The sequence below is a fragment of the Madurella fahalii genome (genome assembly GCF_045866475.1).
Source record: "Madurella fahalii IFM 68171 DNA, scaffold_5, whole genome shotgun sequence".
Taxonomy (NCBI): Eukaryota; Fungi; Ascomycota; class Sordariomycetes; order Sordariales; genus Madurella; species Madurella fahalii.
The window spans coordinates 886,739-910,488 of NW_027263975.1; the positions used below are offsets into that span (position 1 = coordinate 886,739).

General features: G+C 57.6%; 7 protein-coding genes across 7 annotated transcripts; 3 read left to right on the forward strand and 4 right to left on the reverse strand.

The window, feature by feature from the left end:
• Positions 1 to 256: 256 nt before the first annotated feature.
• ADE6 (phosphoribosylformylglycinamidine synthase) lies at positions 257 to 4,390 on the reverse strand (the record flags this gene model as incomplete). Its single annotated transcript, XM_071064241.1, has 2 exons — positions 257 to 2,598; positions 2,656 to 4,390. 2 exons carry the CDS (start codon positions 4,388 to 4,390, stop codon positions 257 to 259), a joined length of 4,077 nt encoding a protein of 1,358 aa, XP_070920342.1.
• A 937-nt stretch (positions 4,391 to 5,327) lies between these two features.
• On the forward strand, positions 5,328 to 5,954 carry MFIFM68171_08823 (mitochondrial 54S ribosomal protein mL40; the record flags this gene model as incomplete). The annotated part of the gene is made up of 1 exon (XM_071064242.1): positions 5,328 to 5,954. One exon carries the CDS (start codon positions 5,328 to 5,330, stop codon positions 5,952 to 5,954), a length of 627 nt encoding a protein of 208 aa, XP_070920343.1.
• A 914-nt stretch (positions 5,955 to 6,868) lies between these two features.
• On the reverse strand, positions 6,869 to 8,017 carry RHO2 (Rho GTPase; the record flags this gene model as incomplete). Its single annotated transcript, XM_071064243.1, has 4 exons — positions 6,869 to 7,159; positions 7,329 to 7,520; positions 7,733 to 7,811; positions 7,980 to 8,017. The coding sequence occupies 4 exons, from the start codon at positions 8,015 to 8,017 to the stop codon at positions 6,869 to 6,871; spliced, it is 600 nt and encodes a 199-aa protein (XP_070920344.1).
• A 2,004-nt stretch (positions 8,018 to 10,021) lies between these two features.
• NST1 (Stress response protein nst1) lies at positions 10,022 to 13,881 on the forward strand (the record flags this gene model as incomplete). Its single annotated transcript, XM_071064244.1, has 3 exons — positions 10,022 to 11,213; positions 11,304 to 11,563; positions 11,629 to 13,881. 3 exons carry the CDS (start codon positions 10,022 to 10,024, stop codon positions 13,879 to 13,881), a joined length of 3,705 nt encoding a protein of 1,234 aa, XP_070920345.1.
• A 726-nt stretch (positions 13,882 to 14,607) lies between these two features.
• Positions 14,608 to 15,660, reverse strand: MFIFM68171_08826 (Extracellular membrane protein CFEM domain-containing protein; the record flags this gene model as incomplete). The annotated part of the gene is made up of 1 exon (XM_071064245.1): positions 14,608 to 15,660. One exon carries the CDS (start codon positions 15,658 to 15,660, stop codon positions 14,608 to 14,610), a length of 1,053 nt encoding a protein of 350 aa, XP_070920346.1.
• A 4,565-nt stretch (positions 15,661 to 20,225) lies between these two features.
• Positions 20,226 to 21,572, forward strand: MFIFM68171_08827 (F-box domain-containing protein; the record flags this gene model as incomplete). The annotated part of the gene is made up of 1 exon (XM_071064246.1): positions 20,226 to 21,572. The coding sequence occupies one exon, from the start codon at positions 20,226 to 20,228 to the stop codon at positions 21,570 to 21,572; it is 1,347 nt and encodes a 448-aa protein (XP_070920347.1).
• Positions 21,573 to 21,857: 285 nt separating this feature from the next.
• On the reverse strand, positions 21,858 to 23,738 carry MFIFM68171_08828 (3-oxoacyl-[acyl-carrier-protein] reductase 4; the record flags this gene model as incomplete). The annotated part of the gene is made up of 1 exon (XM_071064247.1): positions 21,858 to 23,738. The coding sequence occupies one exon, from the start codon at positions 23,736 to 23,738 to the stop codon at positions 21,858 to 21,860; it is 1,881 nt and encodes a 626-aa protein (XP_070920348.1).
• Positions 23,739 to 23,750: the final 12 nt, after the last annotated feature.

Consider the following 23,750-nt stretch of genomic DNA (forward strand, 5'->3'; position numbering starts at 1 on the left):
TATTCCTTCGATTGGATTCCAAAGAAACCATGCTGCTTCCCAGAGGAACATAAGCAGGTTGACACGGCTTCGTTTTCAAAACAACGATGACAAGCAGACCAACTCAGAATATGCAACACATGCTTTGGCAAGAACCAAGTTATACACACGATTTAACTACCGCCAACATATATCAATCCCATCCCCATATATTGATATTTTACCGTTTACCATATTCACAACGCCGTCCAGACACCATCATGCTTCCATTTTAGGTCTAACCCACCCACCGCCTGGCACTCCTGAACATCCTCAACCAAGGCCCAAACTCTCCCCACTCTGCAACCTCCTTAGCCGGTACGTAGCTCGCCACATCTGCCATGATAGTCCGCTCCGGATGCGGCATCATCGCCAGCACTCTGCCGTCTCTGCTCGACACGCCGGCCACACCAGCTGGGCTACCATTCGGATTATACGGATACTGCTCGGTGACATTCAGCCGGTTATCCACATACCGTACCGGGATGCCGCCCGCCTCGGTCAGCCTGCGGAACGAGTCCTCCGACGCGAACAGGGCCCTGCCCTCACCGTGTGATACGACAATAGGCAGTGAGGAGCCGTCCATGCCGTTGAAGAAGACCGACGGCCGGGCCGGGTTATCCTCAACCTTGACCATGCTGAAGCGTGCCTCAAACTGTGACGACGCGTTCTCCACAAAAGCCGGGAAGTCCTCGGCGCCGGGGATGAGCTCCTTGAGCCGCGAGAGCATCTGGCAGCCGTTGCAAACGCCCAGCGAGAAGGTATCCTTGCGCTGGAAGAAGCTCGCCAGCTCGCGCCGCGCCTTGTCGTGAAGCAGGATCGACTTGGCCCAGCCTTGGCCGGCGCCGAGCACGTCACCGTACGAGAAGCCGCCGCAGGCCGCGAGGCCGACAAAGTCAGCCAGGGAGCGGCCGTTGATGATGTCCGTCATGTGGATATCGACTGCGTCAAAGCCCGCCGCGCGGAAGGCGAATGCCATTTCGGCGTGGCCGTTGACGCCTTGCTCGCGGAGGATAGCCACGCGAGGCATCTTGCCAAAGAAGCCGGTAATGGACGCCGCCAAGGTAGTAATGTTCTCGGCGGGTATGAATGTGAGATTGAAGGATAGACCCGGGTCGCTGGAATCCAAGATTGCTGCGTACTCTGACTCGGCGCAGGAAGGGTCGTCTCTTAGCTTCTGCATCTCAAACGACGTCTTTGACCACCACTGCTGCATCTCGCCTCGGTCGAGTGTAACAAACGGCGAGCCCTCGCCGTAGCGAATGCTGAGGGTTTGCTTGGATGCCGGCGGGATGGTGCCGAACTTCCGAATCAAGCCAGCTGGGGGCCCGCAGGTCGCGAAGCACCGCTTGAAATTGATTTCATCTGATGCACGGACTTGGAAGACGGCACCCAGTTCCTCGTTAAAGAGAGCGTCCACCATATCTGCCACACTTCCCGAGTCCGCAATACCGTCCATCAGTAAGTCGACACCGCACCGGCCGGCAAACATCATCTCTGCAACTGTAGTGATCAGGCCGCCGTCCGACTTGTCGTGGTAGGCGAGGACGACACCACTCTCGTGCAGCTGAGCTAGCGCATCGAAGTAGTCTTTCAGGAGGTTCACGTCCCGAACATCAGGAGCCTCGTGGCCAATGGCGCCCAGAGACTGCGCGAGAGCAGACCCGCCTAACGCCTTACGGCCCTGGGCGAGGTCGACATAGAGCAGGATGGTCTCTCCCACATCTTCCACTCGACGAAGCTGTGGCGTCCACGTGCGTCGAACATCCTCCACTAATGTGAATGCCGAGATAACCACCGACACAGGCGCAGTCACGCTCTTCTTTGTCTCTCCATCCTTCCACGAGGACTTCATGGATGTCGAATCCTTGCCGACAGGAATACTTATGCCAAGTTGCGGACATAGCTCCATACCAATAGCCTCTACGGCTTCGTAGAGAGCAGCACCTTCACCTGGATGATTCACGGCGGCCATCCAGTTCGCAGAGAGCTTGACGCGCCGTAGATCCCCGCGATGAGAACCGCCCTTGATATCTGCTGCTCCAAGATTCAACAGACTCTCAGCGACAGCCATCCTGGCCGAGGCAGCAGGGGAGATAAGTGCAATGGTGGGTTTCTCGCCCATGGCCATTGCCTCGCCGGTCCTCCCGCCGTTGAGATTGAAAGATGTCGCCGTCACAGCAACATCGGCAACTGGTGTTTGCCATGGTCCAACCATCTGATCCCGGGTGGTAAGGCCGCCAACCGTCCGGTCGCCAATGGTGATCAAGAATGACTTAGAGCCGACAGATGGCATCCAGAAGACGCGTTGTACGGCCTTCTTGAACAGGTCCGCATCACTGACTGAACCGCCAACTGCAGAATTTAGGCTGGCGATGGGGTCGAATACGGGCCAGGAAGGTTTCTTGGAATCAACGATTCGCTCCAATTTCCTTCCCTTGGGGAAAAGGACGTCCATCGGTACATCGATGGGACGCGGGTATTCGTTCGACTCTTTGTCGGTTAGAATCAACCTGGGCACACCGTCAACTTCATGGGACAGGACGGTTCCAACGTCCGAGAAGCCACATCGTTCTCGTCCTGCGAGTTGATTTAGCAAAAGCTGGACAAAGAATAGATTCTAGCGACTCAACTTACGGCAGATGCTGGTGAAGCGTTCCATCCCTTCGCTGTTCACGAGAATAACATAGCGCTCCTGGGCCTCATTGCACCAGATCTGGAGCGGGCTCATGCTTCGGTCTACGCTCTCAACCTGACGAAGCTCGAACCTTCCGCCAAAGCCAGCATCTCTAACAAGCTCCGGTAGCGCGTTCGAAAGCCCACCGGCGCCAACATCGTGGATCATAGCAATGGGGTTCTGATCGCCCAAGGCCACGCAAGTATTGATGACCATCTGCGCTCGGCGTTCCATCTCGGGATTGCCGCGCTGGACACTGTCAAAGTCTAAGTCGGCGTTGCCCTCTCCCGACGCATTGCTTGAAGCTGCGCCGCCACCAAGGCCGATCAACATGGCGGGACCACCGAGGACAATGACGTGTGCGCCCTCGTGAACATCCTCGGGCCGCTTCAGCGCGTGCTTCTCTCTAACGGTACCAACACCGCCGGCAATCATAATGGGTTTGTGGTAGCCGCGGAATTCTCCTCCGGCTCTAGTGTCATCAGCCGTGAGAAGGGTTCGGAAGGTGCCCGTGAGACAGGGGCGTCCAAATTCATTGTTGAAGCGGGCACTGCCGATGGGGGCCTCAAGCATGATGTCGAGGCTGCTCGCGAAATGGGCAGGGCGACCGACATCAATTTCCCAGGGAGCCTGGTGATCAGGAATCAGCAGGTCTGAGACCCAAAACCCGCAGAGCCCGGCCTTCGGCATTGAGCCTCTTCCGACCGCACCTTCATCACGGATCTCTCCTCCAGAACCAGTGGCCGCGCCGGGAAAAGGGGCAATGGCGGTCGGGTGGTTGTGTGTCTCGACCTTGGCCAGGACATGCAGAAGCTCCTTGTTCAGTTTCCAAGAGCCGGTCGAGTAATCAGGGGCCCAAAAATGGGCCTGTTCACCTTGCATAACGGCAGCATTGTCGCTGTAGGCAGAGACGGTGAAATCTGGCGTCGTCTTGTGGGTGTTCCTGATCATATCGAAGAGGGACCTTGTCTTGGTCATTCCATCGATGGTCCAGTTCGCATTGAACTGCTTGTGGCGGCAGTGCTCCGAGTTGACCTGAGCAAACATGAAGAGCTCAATGTCGTGCGGCGGACGTCCCAATTGGGTGAATTTTTCCACGAGGTATTCCACTTCGGACTGATCCAGGGCTAGGCCACGCTCTTTGTTGTACTCGTTGAGCACCCGTGCTGGATCCCGCCCACTGGCGAAGATGTCGACGACCTCAAGGGGAAGAGGATGGCCCTCAGCAAACATGGTGCTGAGATCCGGGGCATCGGTTGTTAGGTTCTCGGTCATGCGGTCATAGAGGATGTCGCGGAATGGAATGACCTTGTCGTTGTACGGCTGCTCGAATTCGATATAGATGATGCGACCACGCTCTATCTGGCGAATTTGCTGCTCGAAGCCGCACACGTGTGCGATACTGGTGGCCTTGGAGCTCCATGGCGAGATGTAACGCGGAGTCACATACCAATTCCGACCAAAGCCAATGTGAGTGAGACGAGGGGTTGGCTCGCCCGAGCCGGAGGGTAGCGGGAGCAGCTGGACAAGCTTCTCTCTGGCAGCGTTGCTGTCGCCGTCAATGTGGGCATAGTAGACCCAAGATCCTCGCAGAACGGAAACTTTGATGGGCGCGGTTCTGTTGATCTGCTCCTTCAGCTTCTGGGCCTCGGACTCGGTGAAGCAGGAATCACCGGCGAGAGTGAGGTACGCCATGGTGATAGAGTGCGATGGCGCCAGAATCGGTCGAGAAAGGCGCTGGTTGTTGGGCTGACGGTTGGACAGAGAGCTGCCGCTCACTGGGATGGTTGAGCTCAAGTCATCGGGGGAAGAGCGAGGTCGGAAGGCGGGGGCGGGGTGATGATGGCGGAAATTTTATAGTGGGGGACGAACTGTAAAGTGGCCCCGCCCTTTTCTCGACACAGGGTAGCATCGGCAGCGTGTAATTGAGGCCGTCAATGGCTATACATAATAGAATCATGATCAATGTGGGATGCTTTGTTAATACAGAAATCCCTTGAGCGGTCAATTGATCACGCCTTGGGCGTGGCTAACGGTACCGGGAAAGGCGTTTCTCAAGTTCTCCAGAGCCTCTTGCTCGGAAACTCTTCACAACCTTGCTCTAGGGTGATGCATGCTACACGTAGACGATAGAGTATATATATTCTTGAGTTCTGCGACTGGCGTAAGGCTCAGGGTTCTCCTGGAATAGGTGCTTTAGTTAATAAGAATTTGAGGGAAAAGAGGGAAAACCGTGGTCCAAGTCCAGAACCTGTGGACCCCTGCCTGGAATAGCCCCCCAGGTCCCGCCACGGGGGGACCAATCGCTTCGCTGCAGGACACGGACCCACCAGCACACCAAGCGTGGGCCTCAACTTTGTCGAATTTTACCGCGAACATCGTCCTCCACCGCGCCGGACCGGGTCCCATCAGGAACACAAGACCCAGCGCCAATTCGCCGTCCGATCGGGCCCCCCACGGCTTTTACCTCGCCAATTCACCGGCCGGCAACGAGGCAATTTCTTCCGCTACCAATAAGTATTAGGGAACCGTAATTCAAGGCTTCGAAAGTCGGCACCTGGAGGGTTCCTAAGGACAGCCGGTCCATCGAACAAGAACCGGCTTGCTACCGAACAGCACCGCAACCGCCGCCATGTCCTTCTCCCTCATCTCCCTCCGGGGTCTCGCCTCCCGGCTCCTCGCTCAACGCCCAACCATGACCATCGCCCCATCCCCCATCATCACACAATGCCGAACCCGGGCCCCGGCCCGCGCATTCTCGACAACCCCCATCTCGCTCGCCTTCCCGGGCCAGAAGGGCGGCAAGCCGTCGGGCGGCGCAAAAGGCGCCAAAGCGTCCAAAGCCAAGAAGGGCCGCGGGCGCGGCAAGCGGGGGAACGAGCCGAGCGATCCCAAGATGATGAACATGGCGCTGCACTTCAAGGTGCTGACGACGCGGCGCATCCCGGCGCCGCTGCGCATGGCGCGCAACCGGCACCTGCGGCACTGGACGATCCACCGGGCCTGGCTGCTCTTCCGGCGGCGGGAGCGCGAGGCTCGCGAGCGCACCCTCATGCGGCAGTACCAGAGCATGAACGAGGCCTGCGAGGAGCTCCGGCTGACCGCCGGGCCCGGCACCCGCGACGAGGGCTACCTGTACCGCGTAGCGATGGAGAAGAAGGGCGTGTACGGCCTGAACGGGGTGCCGATCGAGTACGCCCGGGCGCAGACTGAGACGCCGGCGAGGGTGGCGTGGGATCATGATTGGAAGCGGAGTTGAGAGGGTTGTTGATTATTTACCGTTAGCCGCATGGCTGTGGAGACGGGAACGGTTACGTCTGTTCGCGGATTGTTCGCTGCTGAGCCCTACTACCTGTATCTGCTAGAATGCCTGACGGTGGTTCCAACCTGGTGTAAATGTAAAATATTCTGTACAATACACTTTATACCATACATGCATACCACTAACGGCGCCCAAGCGACGGGGTTAGGCGCGGCCTGCGTATTTGTCCGTGCCCCAACCGAATTTGTTACAGACTCATTACCGGCGCAAAGAAGATGTGGCCATCGCCCCGAAATTCAGACTTTGATATTAGACCACCAGCTTTTGGTTGGTAGACAGAACAGCACATGAAAAAGACCCCTACAGTGACAGTCTGACCTCACTCATGCTCCAATGACCCTACATGTCTGATTAAAAGGAAATATCGTACCCGGGATCGTTGCGTGATCCTTTCAGCCCCGTGATGATGATCCCGCCCCAGCTCCCAGCTCCTAGAACCCCGGTATCCGAGAATATCAACTAAAAAAAAAGAAAAAAAAAAGAAAAAGAAAAAGAGAGAACTGAAACTCTATAACGTAATCGTACAGTGGGATCGTGGCTCGCTGGTTTCGCTATGCGTTGTGCGTTTGACAAATAACAGAAGGGGTTGGCCTCTTCTTTTGATCATAAATGACGTCTCATCCCCATTGGTATGGTCAGTAGTAGTCCAGTCTGATATGTTCGACGGCGGAATGGGAGCATTGGTAGGGTTTCGGGCATCTCTGGCGGTCCCTCATCCTAATCCCAGTTCGACCCCGTTTCGGTACTGAGGAAATCCCTCCCAAGGCCTTCTCTGATTCTGCTCGGAATGGCCCAGCGGCCGGTACGGAGCGGAGTGACCGCCGGTTGCGACCCCTCGCTCACCCGGTCGCTCATAAAATCACACAGCAGCCGCCCCCTTCACTCTTTTCAAACATAAGCAACGATGCTCTCGTGGCCGCTTCAAACACGTCGTCCACGCCTTCGCCGCTTAAGCTGGAACACTCGAGGTACTTGCGGGCGCCGATTTCCTTGGCGGCGTGCTCGCCGTCCGCCGGACTAACGAAGCGTTGGGACCTCATGCGCATCTCCTCTATCGCAACTGGATCGTCTCGCAGGTCCTTTTTGAGCCCGACAAGGATGATTGGCACGTCTGGGCACCGCTCTTGTGCTTCCACGACCCACTACAGCATTCTAAGTTAGCTATTCCGTCACAGCCCACGACATCTTCTGTCTGACAAGGGAAAGGGGTGGCAGGCGTGGTACGGCCCGCTCCGTGGCAGCGTTGTCGACGCAACGAGGGGAGCGCACGCTTGACGATGGGGCGAGCATTGATGGAGACAATGGACCCACCTTGTGTTTAACGTTATCCAGGGAATCCGGCGTGTCCACTGAGAAGCCTATTAAGATGACGTGCGCCTTGGCGTATGCTAGAGGCCGTAACCGCTCGTAGTCCTCCTGGCCAGCCGTATCCCATAGTGCGAGCTGTACAGATTTGCCGTCTACTCTGCAGTCGGTCACATAGTTTTCGAAAACAGTCGGTATCTGGAGAGAACACTAGGTTAGCTGGGTGCAGCCCTGACTAAGCGGCGTAACTGGGATGGGGGCGTCGTCTAGGAGGTATCGGATCGTCGATGTCGGGGTCAGTGGGCGTCAATGGGGCTTGAGGGAATAGATCTACTCACGTAGTGCTATAACGTCCGTATGTTAGTCCTTGGAACCTTTTATGGAGTGAGGGTTCTGGTAAGGGCACTTACAGTAGGGAAAAAGCCGAGTGTAAACACGCTCAGCAAGCTGGTCTTGCCGCAAGCGCCGTCACCGATGATGACGAGCTTCCTGGAGAGTTGGCCGTGTCAGCAAGTGCGAATTGGCAGCAAGCGAGAGGAGAGGTAGCCGGCTGCCGGTTGTCGCAAGGTAAAATAAGAAAAAGCAAAGGACCACGGAAGAGGGGCCACGCAAAGGCGGGCTCAGGCAGTCCCGATCTCGACGACTTCAATAGCTTACCTGCGGATGACATTCTGGGCGTTGCGGTCATTTGCCATGGTTGGCAAACGGGAGGGTGAGCGTCGGTTCGCTCGGCAGCCTGTTGTTGTGCGCAGTCGCAGAGAGAAAAGGACAGCGATTGTTGGCGAGAGTTGGGGACGAAAAGGAGCAGATGAACCTTTTGGCCTTTCAAGGGAACCGGCGCTGGTACACTACGGTGGGGATGCGTGCAGGGAAGAATGGGTTGATGCTCGGGGCCCAGTTACATAATGCTACAGCACCCCTACCTGTATCGGGCTGCTGGGGGCACCCTCCTGTCCCGGTAAGCTTGGCGCGATACGACGCTTGTTCCCCACTTCAGCTGCTCCGATCTCTTGAGGCTCGTGTCTGTCCGTCTTGGCTTCGTACTGTGCGAGGCGCCAGGACGATCGTGTGCTGATATCCCCGAAGCAGCTTTGTTTGGGTGTCGACCCCATGGACGAAGCCCCCAAACGACCAGTTCTGTGGACCCCGTCATTCATGCAATACAACTGATGGCAGTCGTATTTTTGCCCGGCATCGAATACATGGTTCTGATAGGCTGCAAGGCCGCTCCGAACGGCGCTGAACGACGGGGCGGGCGAGGCTGTGCACAATCTTAATGGCCGAGAACGAGGTGCTCGGCAGAGCTCCGGCTGTGGAGGCCTGCGATGGAGAATCTGAATACCGTGCGTCGGTTGCCTCACATTCGAAACAGAATTGTTGATTCCGGGAAACTGTCGTATTAGGGTGTAGCGCGGTATCAGCTCGTGGGCAACGTGAAACGGCGGTTGAGAGTGCTTGGCCGCGATAAAGAATTGGGTTTTTAAGGGCGCAAACTAAGCGGCTAACCGAGGTCGTTGAGGCGTTTGCGTACATTAGTTCATCTGCGAGTACGGAGGGCGGCGGGGTGAGGCCTGAAAGAGAAAGTTCGACCTGAGAGGACAGCGTGAAGTAGGTTGCAGGCCGGGTATCATCAACCCAGGCGGACGGGGATAACAGCGTTGGAACCGGATCTGCTCATCGGCCGAACCAAGTGGCAGCCGGCATGGGCGGAGATGGTTAGTATAAAAATGCTTTAATATTGGTTCTTTTCTTTCATTTTTTTTTCTTTTCCCTTTTTTTTTTCCTATTTTCCCTTTCCTTTTTTCCCCTAGAATTGCTCCTTATAACATAGCTTTGTTGTTGGGGTAGAGTCAGCGCTGAAACGGACTCGGATAGCTCGCACGGGAGCGTGAAGAATGGAATCAAGAAACCCTTGCGATTGCACCTGCAAGGGACGGCAAGGGTAGAAACCTTGAACCTGGACAGGGGCACGCACGAGGCTGATGGATCACGTGCCGTGGCTGTCCAATCGGCGCTGCTCGATGCCGGACGACACACTGCATAGGCCCCGGGAACCACAAATCTAGCAGCGCCTTGAACATCGAAACAACCTGGAAGTTGACGAAGCTCCGAAGCAGACACGTTCGACGCCCTCGGCCCGCATCGTGCGCCGCAAACGCCAAACGTCCGGCCACGACTCCAACGAAGCGCCCTTCTCTCCTCGGACGGCGGCAAGCTCTCTGTCGCATTTCCACTTCACCCCGCGGGCCCAGCATCTTTTGTGAGTCGGCCCTTGACCCCTCTGTCAATCAACCCTCAATCCGCCAACCCTGCTTCTGGGCCTCCGACTTCCCTTTGATTCTCCGAAGCGATGGGCCGCTCCATATTTCGTGGCCAACCTCGTTCACACGGCCTGCCCCGCGATGCGGCCTTAATGCGTCCATCTTTCCTGCCTTCTAGTGCCTTGTGCTTGCCTGGTCGTTGCTGTCACTCCCTGCCTTCGTCTTTGGCAAAGCCACCCGCTGCCGTTGCCTTCGCCTTCATCCTCGCCCCGCACTGCAGCCGTTGGACTGAGAAGAGACATCCTCTCGCATTCTTGCGACCACCCGGCTTACTCTTATCTCGTCTAGTCTGCCCCATATCGTGAGAGTTGCAGCGACTCCCTGCAGCAGCGACCCATGCCCCCGTCAGTGGTTCCGGCCTCGCGATAAACCATAGATATGAAGGGAAACCGCAACCCGCCGGCGGCGGCATCGAGCACAGCCCCGCTTTCTCCCACCTCCAAGGGGACAGCAAAATACACAAACAAGGACGGCTCCAAATTCATCACAGTCCCCAAGATGAGCACGCCCGTCGATTCCACCCAGCCGTCGCCGACAGCCGCGTCCTCGCCGGGCACCAAGAGCGCAACGCAGCCCGCATTAGGCGCCGCACCCCCCCAGCCCGTAAACCGGAAGAAGCAGAAGCGGCGCGCAAAGGCCGCGGCGAAGGCTGCGGCCGAGCAAGCGCAGAGCAGTCAAGCCGCGAACGGGATGCCCAGTCCGCCCGGCTCACACGACCAGCAATCAGCCGATGCCGATCACGAGGACGATGAAGACGAGCGGAACGCCGGTGGAAGTGTCGAGGCTCAACAGGCATACCATAACGGGGTTGCGCAGCCGACGTCCGGAAAGTCGAAAAAATCCAAGAAGAAGAAGAAAAAGAACAATACCGCAGGGCCGAGTGCTGATGAGCCTCCCAACGACAACCAGTATGCGCAGGCCTCCCAAGGTCGCCCCGCTGGCTCCGTCCCTCCCCCGCCGCCCCCGCATCACGACCGTCCTAGTATGTCAAAGGAGAAGATCTGGAACACGAGCTCACAGGAAGAGCGCGAGCGTATCAAGGAGTTCTGGCTTGGGCTGAGCGAAAGCGACCGTAAGTCTCTCGTAAAGGTGGAGAAGGATGCCGTCCTCAAGAAAATGAAGGAGCAGCAGAAGCACACGTGCAGTTGCACTGTGTGCGGAAGAAAGAGGAATGCTATTGAAGAGGAACTCGAGGGACTCTACGACGCCTACTATGAGGAGCTGGAACAATACGCGAATCACCCCAACCAGGGCGACGGGCCGCCGATGCTGCGTCCCCGTCGGTCGTTTGGCTCGATGGGCCGGATGCGGCCCCGCGGCCTCCCCTCAAGGTACTCAAACCACCAACCGTCTCACGGGCGGATCGTTGAGCACGTGGGAGATGATGAAGAAGAGGAGGCCGAGGTGGATGACGAATGCGAAGGGAGGGGCGAAGCCGACGAAGACTACAGTGAGGAAGAGCTGGAAGAGGACGAGTACAGCGACGATGAGCATGCGCCCTCAGAAGAACTGCACCGATCCGACTACGCCGCCGATTTCTTCAACTTCGGAAATAGCCTGACTGTGCAGGGTAGGGACAGACTTCCCATTCTCCCATCATTTCTGCAGAGTTATCCCTTTTCAGGGGCTGGCAATAACGCTTATGGCTCACCTTCTCTAGGCGGCATCTTGACCGTGGCCGACGACCTGCTCAAGAATGACGGCAAGAAGTTCATCGAAATGATGGAGCAGCTCGCAGAGCGGCGTATGGCGCGCGAGGAGGACGCCAGAGAGCAGTTTGAGCGGGGCTATGACCATTCAACTGGGGACCGCTATGGCCACAACCATCCGCCGCCGCCCGACGAGGAGGAGTACGATGTGGAGGAGGAGGAAGAATACGAAGACGATGAGGAAGAAGAATACGACAGCCAAGAGGAAGAAGTACGAGAAACGCACCTTGCCCATTGTACATGTATGCGAGCTAGTGACTGACAACCCGAGAATAGGACACCATGACAGAAGAACAGCGCATGGAGGAAGGTAGAAGGATGTTTCAAATCTTCGCTGCCAGGATGTTTGAGCAACGTGTGCTCTCAGCATACCGCGAGAAAGTCGCTAAGGAGCGTCAGGAGAAACTCCTCGAGGAGATCGAGGCCGAAAATCAGCAGGATGCTCAGCGCAAGGCCAAAAAGGCCAAAGAAGCGCAGAGGCGCAAGGACAAGGCCGCCAAGAAGAAGGAGGCGCAGGCCGAAGAGAAGGCCCGGAGGGAAGCCGAAAGAGCCGCTGAGGAAGCTGCACGTCAGGCCGCCGAGGCCCGCAAGGCAGAAGAACAGCGGCTCAAGGCTGAAGAGAAACGGAAGAAGCGTGAGCTTCAGAGAAAGGCCGAAGAAGAGGAGCGCCAGCGTAAGGAAGCCGAGCGCCAGCGCAAGATTCAGGAACGAGAGGAAAACGAACGCAAAGCCCGTGAGGCCAGAGAGCGGGAGAAGAAGGCACGTGAGGAAGCGCGTCAGAAGGAAAAGGAAGCTCGTGAACAGAAAGAGCGTGAAGCCCGCGAGCGAAGAGAGCAGCAAGAACGTGAGCGGCGGGAAAAGGAGGCCAGGGCAAAGGCAGAGCGGGAGGCTAAGGAGGCCAAGGAGGGAAAAGAGACCAAGGAGAAACGGAAGAAGGAGGAAAGGGCCGCACAGAAGGCGGCAGCACTCGCAGCCGCGGTCCCCGTGCCTCTTACCCTTCCCAAACGTCCGGCTCAACAGCCTGGACACCCCGTAGCAGCGGTGCCAGTGCTACCACAACAAACCTCAACGTCGTTCTCTTCGCCGCAGATCTCTGTGGCCACGCCGGCCTTCCCAAAGGTCCCGCCACCGCCCGCGCGGGTGCGCCAGCCATCGCAGCAGGAGGGCAGCACGGCCTCATCAGGCGCTGCGTCACACTCGGGGTCTATTCCGAGCCAGAATCCATCCCCACATCCCATCACGCCAGTACATGCGAGCCCGGGCCCGATCGGCCCCCCAAGCAAGTTTGGAAGTGCCGGTGCCAGTGCCAACTCACAGAGTGGTCCGCAACCAACGCCTTCGCACTCCGCGTCCCCATTGAACATGCCGTCTAAGTCGGTGCCTCCGCAACCCAGCCCGTTCGGCATGCCGCCGATGGGCGCAGGTATACCGTTTCCCCCGCCTGGTTTGCATCAGATCCCTCCTGGACTTGGCACTACCGTCCATCGCGACCCTTTGTTTCCTCCTATGCCTAACTTTAGGCCCGCGCCGGGTATGATGCCTATGCCGCCTGGGCTCGGCGGGCCGGTCGGGGGCCGAGGTTTCCCTCCTATGCATCCGCCTCCGGGCTTTCCCGGAGCCATGGACTCACCGGTACCAGCCATGGCGCAAATGATGAGTCCAGGCATGCAGAAGGACGCCCAGTCCCCGCACTCACGCCAGGGGTCTGGAAGCTTTGACGCAGCGATGTCCCAGCCGATCAGCCGCCCGACGCCGATAGGTCGGCCCGCCAGCGTCGTTCAAGGCCAGCGGCCGTCGAGCGGATCGCCGTCGAGCGGGCTGCCCAGGCCAGAGCCGGACGCGCATCTGGGCAGCAGCGCGCTCTTAGACGACGTGGACGATGGTTTGCAGGGCTTCCCAGGTCGCCTGCATCGGGGGCCAGTGGCACCACCCGGGCCTCGGCCAGCACCTGGGTTTCCAATGGCGCCCTTGGGGATGGAAAACATGTTCCCGCCACACAACAGCCCCTGGGGCCCGCCAGGTGTACCACAGCCGAACCCGTTTGGCTCGCCACCAGGATTCGGCGCCGGCCCGCTGGGCGGCCATTTCCCGATGAGTATGCCTTGGGGTCCTCCGGCCCCGCAGACCACAACATTTGGAGGGCAGGGGGTTGACCGGCCGATCGAGCCGCGGTCCGTCGCCGTCCGGAAGATGCTCCGGCGTGCGTGTGAGGAACTCGCCGCAGAAGGCAGCGATAATTTTATCCCGCTGGAGCAGATCAAGACGCGGGTTGAGGTCTTCAACCACGGTCAAGCCGTGGACGAGAAAGAACTGCTCGACATGTGTGAGACGGAAGGGAATGAAGTCAATGGCGGTGGTAGCTTCGATGTGCGGGAGGAGGGCCAAGGTGGGAAGGCAATTCGGTTCGTTTCGGGCAACGAGCGGCCGATACCACAGCCAGTGCAGAGGGCGGTTGGCTACCACCCGGGCAGTCTAGTTGTTGTCGGTGGAAGCCCGTATGCAAGCACCAGCCGCCGCGAAAGCCGCTAGGCTCGGAGACTTCGGGCAATGGAGGCGGAAAAGCGGGGCGCTAGGTCGGAATAGATGTTCCCCAGGGGGACTTGACCTGTCAAACGAACGAACTGAGCCGTTCAACAGTGGCAGCGAGCAACAATGAGCAAAGTTGGCCGGAAGTCCAACGAGGACTATGGGCGTATGCTTCGTTAAGGGGCCGCCATGAGCGCACCTAGTGATACGTGCATTACATTGTACAGTAGTTTACGTGACGGAGCGCAAGAAGTATTTGCATTGGGAGCAGCAAAACTGCTGCTTCAAGTGGGAGCCAACATTTTATCAGATCCCTTGGTCCATTCAGTGCGGTTGCTTATGTCTTTGCCAACACGCAACCACATCAGACAACTGATGCGGTCGTAGATGAGCTACTGGAGCCTGTTTTCATTGACTGTAACAACTAATGCCGTTTGAAGAGCCGTCGCTTTGCCCAAACAAAAAAGAAAAAGCAAATATGCATTATCCAACTAAGGTATCAAGAGAAAGCAGAGTAGACAGCTTCTCCTCAACGGATCTGATAGGCAAAATAGCCAGCAAAGCTCCCGTTGTCCCTTCCCGAGCTACCCTCTCCCCCTCCCGGGGGCCCCGAACCCAATTACCGCCAGAAACGCACGAAACACCAGACGGGCTAACCCCTACCAGCAGTTGACCAACTAGTGAACTACCTCAAGAGCAGACACACACCATCTAAGCTCTAAAACCCAATCACCTCAACGGGTGACCATCATGCGTGTCGGCAAACGGGTTCGCCCCGCCATACTGCTGCTGCGGATATGGTGGCTGCTGCTGATCCGACGCACCGCCGATACCAACACCAGCACCAGCACCGGCGCCGATATCCGCTCCCATGCCGGCATCCCCAGCCCCACCGGCCGGCTGCTGGTACATGAGCGGCTGGCCCTCGACGACGGGGGCACTGTGGGCGGCGGTGACGGCGGCGCCGGGCCTCTTGGCGGCGACGGTGGCCTGGGTCTTGGCCTCCTTGGCGATGCGGGCGGCCTCGGCGGCCTTCTCGATGCGGCGGTGCTCGTTGCGCTCGCGGCAGCAGAAGAAGCAGATGGAGAAGACGGAGATGACGACGGCGGCGGCGAAGACGATGGCGATGATGACGCCGGCCACGCCCAGCGACGACTGCTTGAACATGCACGACTGCGTGCCCCGGTTGTCCGACTTGCAGATCAGCCCTTCGCGGCACACCAGGTTGGACGTGGTGACGGGGAAGCACGACAGCTGCCGGCCCCGGTCCGGCCCCGTGGCCTGGACGGGGCACGACGTGATCTCGGTCGGCTGCTCGGTGAAGCAGGGTGTGGGGATGCCCGTCGAGGGGTTGTTGTCCTGCCGCGCGAGGACCGGGCCGTTCACGACCGGCATCGGCATCGCGGTCGGGGTGGGCATGGCGCGCGCGTGGAAGGGCTGCTCCTGCGGCGCGGCGGCGAGGTGCTCCTCGGCGCGCCGGCCCCGGCGGAGGTCGCTCCCGGGCGTGTCGCACCGGCGGAGCACCCAGAAGGCTTCGATCTCCGACTCGTCGGCGGTGCAGCCGGCGTTGCGGAAGCAGCGGGCCAGTTCTTCCGAGAGGGACTCGGACGGGACCGAGGGTGAGACGTGCGAGAAGCAGTAGTTGAGCGAGCCCTCGTCACCGCACGACGCGGCGCCCGCGAGGTCCCGGCTGCGCGTGTGCAGGCATTCTAATCTGCCGCCGGCCGAGGCGAGCGTCGCAAAAGCGAGGGCGAGGGAGGTAAAAGTCCTGGTGCTGCGCATCTTTGCAGGGTGATGGGGCGCGGATCGTCGCCCTGATTTTCGCGGGCGGCGTGGGCGGGCGGGCGCGACTTCTCCAAACGCAAGGGTATGTGTGCAAATCTTGACCAATTTGTCGATCGGCCTGGCTACGACGCCTTTGGAGATTCGGGTTCCCGTCCCTTCGACTGATAGTCGGTGATACCGATGTGAGCGAAATCTGTCAAAGGGCGGAGATCTCGGGGAGAAGCGGCCGCTGTCCAGCGCTGCTTGGTGACCGGAACTCGGCAGGAGCTGGCTCACCCCTGAATTTCCTTTGGGCGTGGTATCCGAGCTTCAGGGGAGAATCCGGTTCGAGGGCAGCGCCGTTCTCCCTTCCTAACGAGGAACAACAATGAAGGGGCAGGAGAGTTGAAGAATGGGAGCAGCGAAACTTTTTAATAAGCAGGGCCTCCTTTTTTTTTTTTTTTTATTTCTTGTAACCCGCTCCGTCACCCAGCTCAGCCCAGAGCGGGGGTCGGTTTGGCACGCACAAAACGGAGAATGGGCTGGGCAGGTTGGTGAGGCTGCGCTTCACGATGGCACCTCAGCAGGGGCGGTACTGTCAGCAAGGGTCCAGCAGGGGCCTCTCGAAATGAGCCCAAAGGCTCGGCAGGCGGCCTGGGCTGTCCACAGCGGACAGGATCGTCCAATAGGAGCGAGAAGCACCGCAAACCATGGAACGCCCCCTTGCCATTGCCAATATGGGTTTGCCGTGAGATGGGGATTCTGCATGCATAGATAGCGCTCCTGCGGCTATCCGCCAACTGGCCAGCTCGCAACACCGTTTTTCTGGTTCGGAAACACTTGCCCAAGTGTACTGATGCTGGCCTGAGCCGTTGTGCTTTGCCGTGCCGGAGCACCGTTACCAGCATCTCCACATGTCTCTCCCCAAGAGTTTTTTCCATTAATTTTTTCGTTTGGCGGTGGGGCTCTTTCGACCCGACCTCCCCAGGCCGGAAGCCCCCCGGGGAAGAGTGGCTGAGTGAGCTAAATCAGGCGGAGCTCATCGAGCAGCCCGCTGCAAGCTCCTCCCTAAACATCAGCTAAGCATAGTGGGAGAAGGTGCCATGCCCGTAGAAACTGATTTCTTCGGCCAAGAATCAATGGAAGTCAAAATAAAGCACCAAAGCCACATAGAAAAAGTATCAACCCGTGGCTAGAATAACCCCAACCCTTGGCAAGGACACGCAAGGGTCCGACAGAACGGTTCACCGCCTTCCGTTTGCTTGGCAAGCGTTGCACTTCGACGCTCAGCTCCATGCATCTGCTGGCATGGACCAGCCCCAGGGCAGCCCCAAGATTAACGGCCTGCAGACGCCACAAAATGGGGCTGGTGACCTCTGTGCGCGGTAACCTGGAGGTCAAATTGACATAATTACTGACAGGCCCAGCTTCCAGAATCACAACCCGCCATTTATTTTTCTCTTTCCTTTTTCCATCCAGCATTCGGTGGCAATAGCCCGCAAATGTCCCAAATTCCGGACACCAGCCGTCTTGGCGCTCCGAACACAACAGCACAGCCCGCGCAAGTGTGTGTAACCTGTTGCATTGGGACATGTCAGACCACAGCTCCTGGCTGCGCCAGGTGCAGGCCTAGGCCGATGACTTGCATCCAAGTGGTGTGCAAGTCTTACCCACCAACCCGTTGCAGAACGTTATGAATCCCCGGATCGTCGCTGGCCGACTGTCGCAAATCCCGATCTGGGGGAATCCTGAAGCGGAAAGATCCGCAGATTTAGATGGTCCTAGACAGTCGTATCGCCGTTTGCACGGCTCTGCACCAGCAGCTTGGCCTAAAGCTTGTTTAATGTGAGGGATCTTCGTTTTCTACTCTCTTCATCGTCTAAGTCAAAAGTGCACTAGCGTGACTGCGCGAATCTCGTCCAGACAGCGCTCTTGTGTGCCTCTTTCCCCCGGTTTCCGCGTCCAAGATGGACGTTTTGTTAATTTAGATTTTCTTTCATGGCGGACAGTTCTGTTATGACCAGTTCGTAAGCTGTTGTCTGGGTTTTGTATCCAAGGGCCACGTCCCAGCGCGGCGCACATCGGTGGTATCAACCGTCATGAGATGTAAATAAAGCAAGCGCACACATGAAATAGTCGAGTACGCAGAGAGTGGTATACTCAGTTTGTCATGCATGGGTTGCCAGCGATAGAACAGAAAACGCCACACCTTATGTTCTCCCATACAGCAAGGGCCGGCTGGTTACCCGGTTCTTCGTCGAAACGACACCCCCGCCAGCATCCCCAACAGGCCACCCATCAAGTTGTCAAGCTCCCAACACTTGCGCGCAGCGAGCGTGGCACGCACTTTACGTTTTATTTTCTTCCCTTCTTTTTCTTTCCCTTACTTTTGTTCTTGTTGTTATTGCCGCCACTTCTTTGACCGCCGTTGCCGGCTACGTCGTTGGCAGCAGCCGCCGTCGCCGGTCCCGCCCCGGTCCCAGACCCAGACACGGACGTTCGCTCTGCCCGGCGGGCGGCGCTCGCGCAGCGAACGCTATGGAAAACTCCCTTGTCAGCCTCTGTTCAGGTTTAAAGTGGAGGAGGTAGGGAATGGGGTCATCCTCGTCGCGGAGCAGGATAAGGAGGACACCACAGGCGCCGCCACAATGGTGTGGAATCGGTATAGTCGAATCCGGAACGGAGAGCCTACTTACCATTTGGAGAATCGGGAGTGACAGACGTTGTGAATATCGCAGCGGACCATGTGGCCCAGCTGTTGGCATCGTGGCTTCGCAATGGCCAAGCATTTTGGGCTAGCGGTGATAATTTTTTTCCCGTTGGTGTTTTGCTCGTAAAATGACAAACTGACAATACTCGGCGACTCACCAATGGTGCTGGGTCGTTCGACGCGCCATGGTCATTCCGTGTTTTTGTCTCGTTGCCGCGTGGTCTTTGATGGATTCCTTGGTCAGATATAGACGAGTTATTATGGTACCTAAGCTTGGGAGTCCCGACCAAAGAAAACAACATACCCGAAAGCGAAGACAAAAGCGACCAGTATCCAGGACAAGCCGAGGGCTGATGAAAAGAGAGATGAGATGCGGGAGCGATACTCGCCGATGGCAAACGACTTTAAATGCGTCTCGGCCGATTTGCTTGTTGGTATTTCGCAAGTGGCTGGTACCAGTGGCATTAGGCCGTGACTCGACTGACGACGGTGGTATCATTAGGAGGCCGCTGCATCAGAAGTTGATCGAAGTTAAATCACAGTTCGGTGCAAAGCTCGACAAGTTAGCACCTGCAGCTGGTGCGGGCTCAGCCATGTATTAAGCGCGGGACGCGTCAGTCTGTTTAAACGGAAGCGACTTTCCATTCACCTGGAGTAGGTATGCAACAGGCCGCTGACTAGGCAGGAACCCGTGGGGCGTCTGTTTGCATCCGTTTGCATCGGTTGACGACACATTTCAGATTCCGTGACCCGAGAAGTATAACATCACAGAGCACATTCCAGCTATAGAACATATTTTCATGCTTCGCGCCGAACTTGGGTTTCTCGCGGACTGTGGTCAAGACAGCGGGTGTTTCTCCTTGCAGCCTGGCACCAGGTGTTGTAACGGCGCCTTGGTAGCTGTCTAGGGCATAGAGTTATGGACAGGCACGTGCTCCACCTGCTGTGATCATCCGCCACGCCCGGCAGCTACGACATTAGGTGAAAGGCGAACGGACGTGCCTTGGAGAGAGCGATTGCGACGGGAGACAGAGGATGGAACCGTATTAAGGACTCGCTGCCGCTATAGTTGAGCAGAACTTTCGTGCGGAGAAGTTGAGAACTAGGGCCAGGACTGGCTGCTTTGATTTGCCACCTTAGGAGCCGCCTGAGTTAGATCATGTATACGCACTAGAGTGAACTTTCATACTGCATATGATTACGGACCATGAAATCATGCCGCAGGCTGCGGTTATTCCCAAGTTCATGGCAATCGAAGTTAAAATAGGATCTACCGCAAGTATATAACCTGAGCAAAACTTTGGCGATGCATTTGTACCTCAACGTTACGGCCTAGGGACTGTTCAAGGTTGTGGCGTCCGATGGGCCGATGACCCTTGGACCCGTGGGGGTGATGGCCAATTCGTGTGTCCGCATTGAGACTTTCGCTCGACAAGGCGAGGACACCAAAATGAAACGACTGCACATGTCGGATTGAGTATTAGCCTACAGTAATTTGTAATCAGCTTGCTGTAAAAGGCTTCGATAACTCATGCCTAAGTCTAATTGCTCTTCTGAAGTCGGGGCTTTATTTACGCATCACGACAGCGCGCGAGATCACTTTAGAAATCAATCAAGTAAATTACTTACCTCAGATGTGATTAGTTAGCATGTATCTTAGTGCGGTTCTCTAGCACTCTTAGACCCCGACATTAGGACTGGTTCGGAACCTGCCTTACTTTTAGGTCTGACTCACGGCACGTTGGTACATAATCAAAGCGAATGACCACAAACATGCCTATAACCGCTTCCATCCAACCGTCCGAACGTCCCCTCACCCCTCACAGAGCAATACGCCGCCTGAAGTGGCCAGGCCCCGGCCATCACAGCCATCATGACGATACCGACATCCGCCACCGTCACTTGCCATTTGGAAAAACTCCCGATTGAGTTGCACGAGCCAATTCTTGCCAATCTATCATTTCGAGACATCATCGCGCTGGCAAAATACACCTCTAAGGGAAGTCGCCTAGATACCGCCTTAGCCACCAGCCCGACATGGAAAAGTATCTGGCCGACATACACAGCAAACCAAGATGACTTTCAAACGCTTGCCTCCTTGATAGTGCCCGTCGGGGGAGGTCGGTTGTTCGACCCCACGTGCGGTGCGCTGGATGTCACACCCGGTCAGTTCCATCGTCGGATGGTGCGCGAAAGAGAAATTCACGGCGCCAAGTATAATTTTCTCGAATACACTATCAGGCGTACCTCGACGACGATACAACAGATGCTCGGAAACGTGGATGCCATGACCCTGTCATTCCTGTGCCAGGACATCTCACTCGACCACATCACCATCATTACGCCGTGGCTCAAGAATTTGGTCGTCACCGCGCAACGCTACACAAAATCGGAGGAGAACAGGTGGGCCAAGGAGGCGCGGACTAAGTTCTTCGACGCAATGGAAGGGTATTGCCGCTGCCAGGTCTACCAATTGTCGGCGCGCGTCGCGACAACCAAGCCATGTCTGAAAAAACACCCCGACCGGCCGACCAGCCAATGGACAGTCGTCCAGATCAAGGCGTTTGTGGATGCATACTCGACCTTCCAAACACGACTGAACACGACCAAAGCACAGCAGCTTCGTACCCTGGCCCGGCTCTACGCCCACCATCACGCTCGGCTGAAAGAACCACTCGCGCCTCAGGATGAACGGAACAACGTCACGCACATCCCCGACCAGCTCGAGACGGTGGCCGGGTTCGTGTCGCGCATCATCGATCTCGACCGCTTGCGCCAGCCGGGCACTAAGCAGGGCAAGAGTCGTTTTCGCTACCCGCATCCGTGCCTGATCCCCTATGACTGGTGCCTGCGTCTCTGGATGATGGTTGCGGCAGCAAATCCTGCGCTTGGCATCAACTCTCCCCCTGGCACCGCTGGTTTGACGCCGCTGGAAGAGTCCGTGAAAGAGCTGTCTCTCTCTTCCTCCGAATGTGCGATGCCGTCTCCCCCGAGGACTCTTTTGCGGGACGTCCGGTTCGTCAACGAAGGGTTTGCGACGTACTACAAGAGAACGGGCGGGACTGCTAAGAAGTCTGACGTGCTGCCACGGACTGTGGTGGTTGGCGGTACGAACACTGTCACTGAGATCCTCATCTTCTACAATGCTAACTTTTTCTTGCAACAGGCGATCCCCCAGCGTACTCCTTTGCTGTTCACCTGGACCAAGCTTTGGCCGTAGGCTCCCGCCACAGCTTGCTTCCACCGGTCAATTCGCGTGAGATGGAGTGGCTGATGGCATTTCTCCGGGTTGTCAACTGGATGGAAGAAGCATACCCTGATCTTGCGGCAGAAGCCAAAAACGCAAAGCATGGAGTGAAAAGCGAGCCAACGAGCCAGAAATGAAGATGAATCCATATGCTGAATATGAGAGATACCGAACTTGTCCAATCATTGCTTAGCCAATCATCATTATCATCATCATCATCACCCTCATCCTCAGATACCCAAGAGTCCCTAACACCACCTACACAACTCTCCCAACTTCCACCGGCACCGCCCCGTAATGCTTCAGAAACCGCCCCCACACCACCTCCCCCTCCCCCTCCCCAATCGCCACCGGCCACAGCACCCTACCCGCCCCGTCCTCCCAATCCAACGGCCTCTCGCCGCCATGCAATAGGTCCATCTCGGGCGCCGCCGACATGAAGCCCGGATCGACCGTGTTCATGGCCACCCTCCGCGCCCTCCACGCGCCCGCAGCCTCGGTCTGCGTGATCATGTTCACCGCCGCCTTGGTCATGTTGGTGTGCACGTGCGTGCCCCGCTTGGCGGCGTGCTGCGGGGTCGACTCGAAGAGGCCTTCCCGCGACGAGACGTTGATGATGTAGCCCAGGGGTCTTGGGGGGTTGGTCTGGGTGTTCTTGCGGTCGGGATCTGGGCCTGCATCGCCGGCGGCGGCGGCGGCGGCGGTGGTGGTGGTGGCGGAAGAAGCGGAGCGGCCCATCAGGGGTAGCAGTTCGCGGCAGAGGATCAGCGGCACAAAGGCGTTGACTGCGTGCGCCGAGACGATGTCCTCGTACGGAATCTCGGCGAGCGTCTGGACCCATGACGACGGGAAGTAGGGCTCCGAGGTGGAGGTGGCGCGGCCGTCGTCTTTGACGTTGGTCGGGAGGGTGATGGTATTGTTTGGTTGCGGGGAGGACGGAGTAGTGGTGATGGGTTTGGGGGAGGACTCGCCTTCTCCCCCGAATAGGGCGAGGGGAGCGACGCCGCCTCGGATTCGGGGTTGGTATGGGGTGTGGAATAAGAGGTTTGTGCTTGCTGCCTCTTGGCTGTGCTGTTGCTCGCGCACGATGGCCTGTTCCTCTTTCTTGACGCTGTCTGTTAACGTCTGGGCGGCGTTGTTGATGAGGATATCGAGAGTGCTGGTGCTCCATTCTCCGAGGGCGGATCGGACGGCTCTAACAAGCGTAAATGCATCCCGTGCGGTCCTGAAGTCGGCGCCGATGACTTTGAGGCGCCCCTGCCAATCCTCAAAGTCGGGCTCCCGCGAGTAGCGCACTGCTGCATCGTTAGGGTATCTCGTCGTTGCCATGACCATCGCGCCGCAGCGGAGGAGTCGGAGCGCAGTGTGGTAGCCCAGGTTGACACGGGCGCCGGTGACAATGGCGGTCCGGCCGAACAGTTTGAGCGAGCTTGGAAGAGAAAGAGCTGAGCCGGCGTAGTTGAATGCACCGCATGGCCGACACATGGAGCGGTAGCGAGGGTGTGCTTCGATGAGCAAGAACCGGCAGATGTAACAGACACGCAGGCGAGTCGGAGGTCGCTGAGCGTGGTATTTATTGACTTCGTCGTTCCAGCGGATCGACAATTCAGACTCCTCCTCACCTTGCGCGTCTCCCTCGTTCGTGAAACGTGTTTTGATAATCGCGATGGCTCTCTCTAACACGTCATTCGAAGACGCATCGAGCTTGAGATTGGCATAGCGGAGGACCTTTAGAGCATGCTCGACTTCCTCTTTTGTCGGCTCGCTAGCACCGGGCGGCATCATATGACCGCTGCGGGTTGCTAGAGTCAATGGCACTGTTGATGAGAAGTCGGCAGCCATGAGATAGCCGTCAGCAGGCAGCTGTGGCTCTTGGGAGAGTTCGCCTTCCTCAAGGCCTTTCCGGAGTCGTGTGCGGATCTTCTCGTACAGGAAGCGCTTGAGATCTGGGTGTAGGTCGGGGGATGGAGTCAAGTAGGACGCAATATTCATGGCTGTGCTGGCTGCTGGGATAGGGATGTGCATGGCTAGCTGGCTGGGCATTCCGCCCTCGTCTAACCGAGCAGCATCTTGCAGAAGCTGTTTGGCGATAGCCTCGGGGCCCCGGCTCGCTACGAACTCGTCCCAATATGAGGCCATCTTGGATGCTCG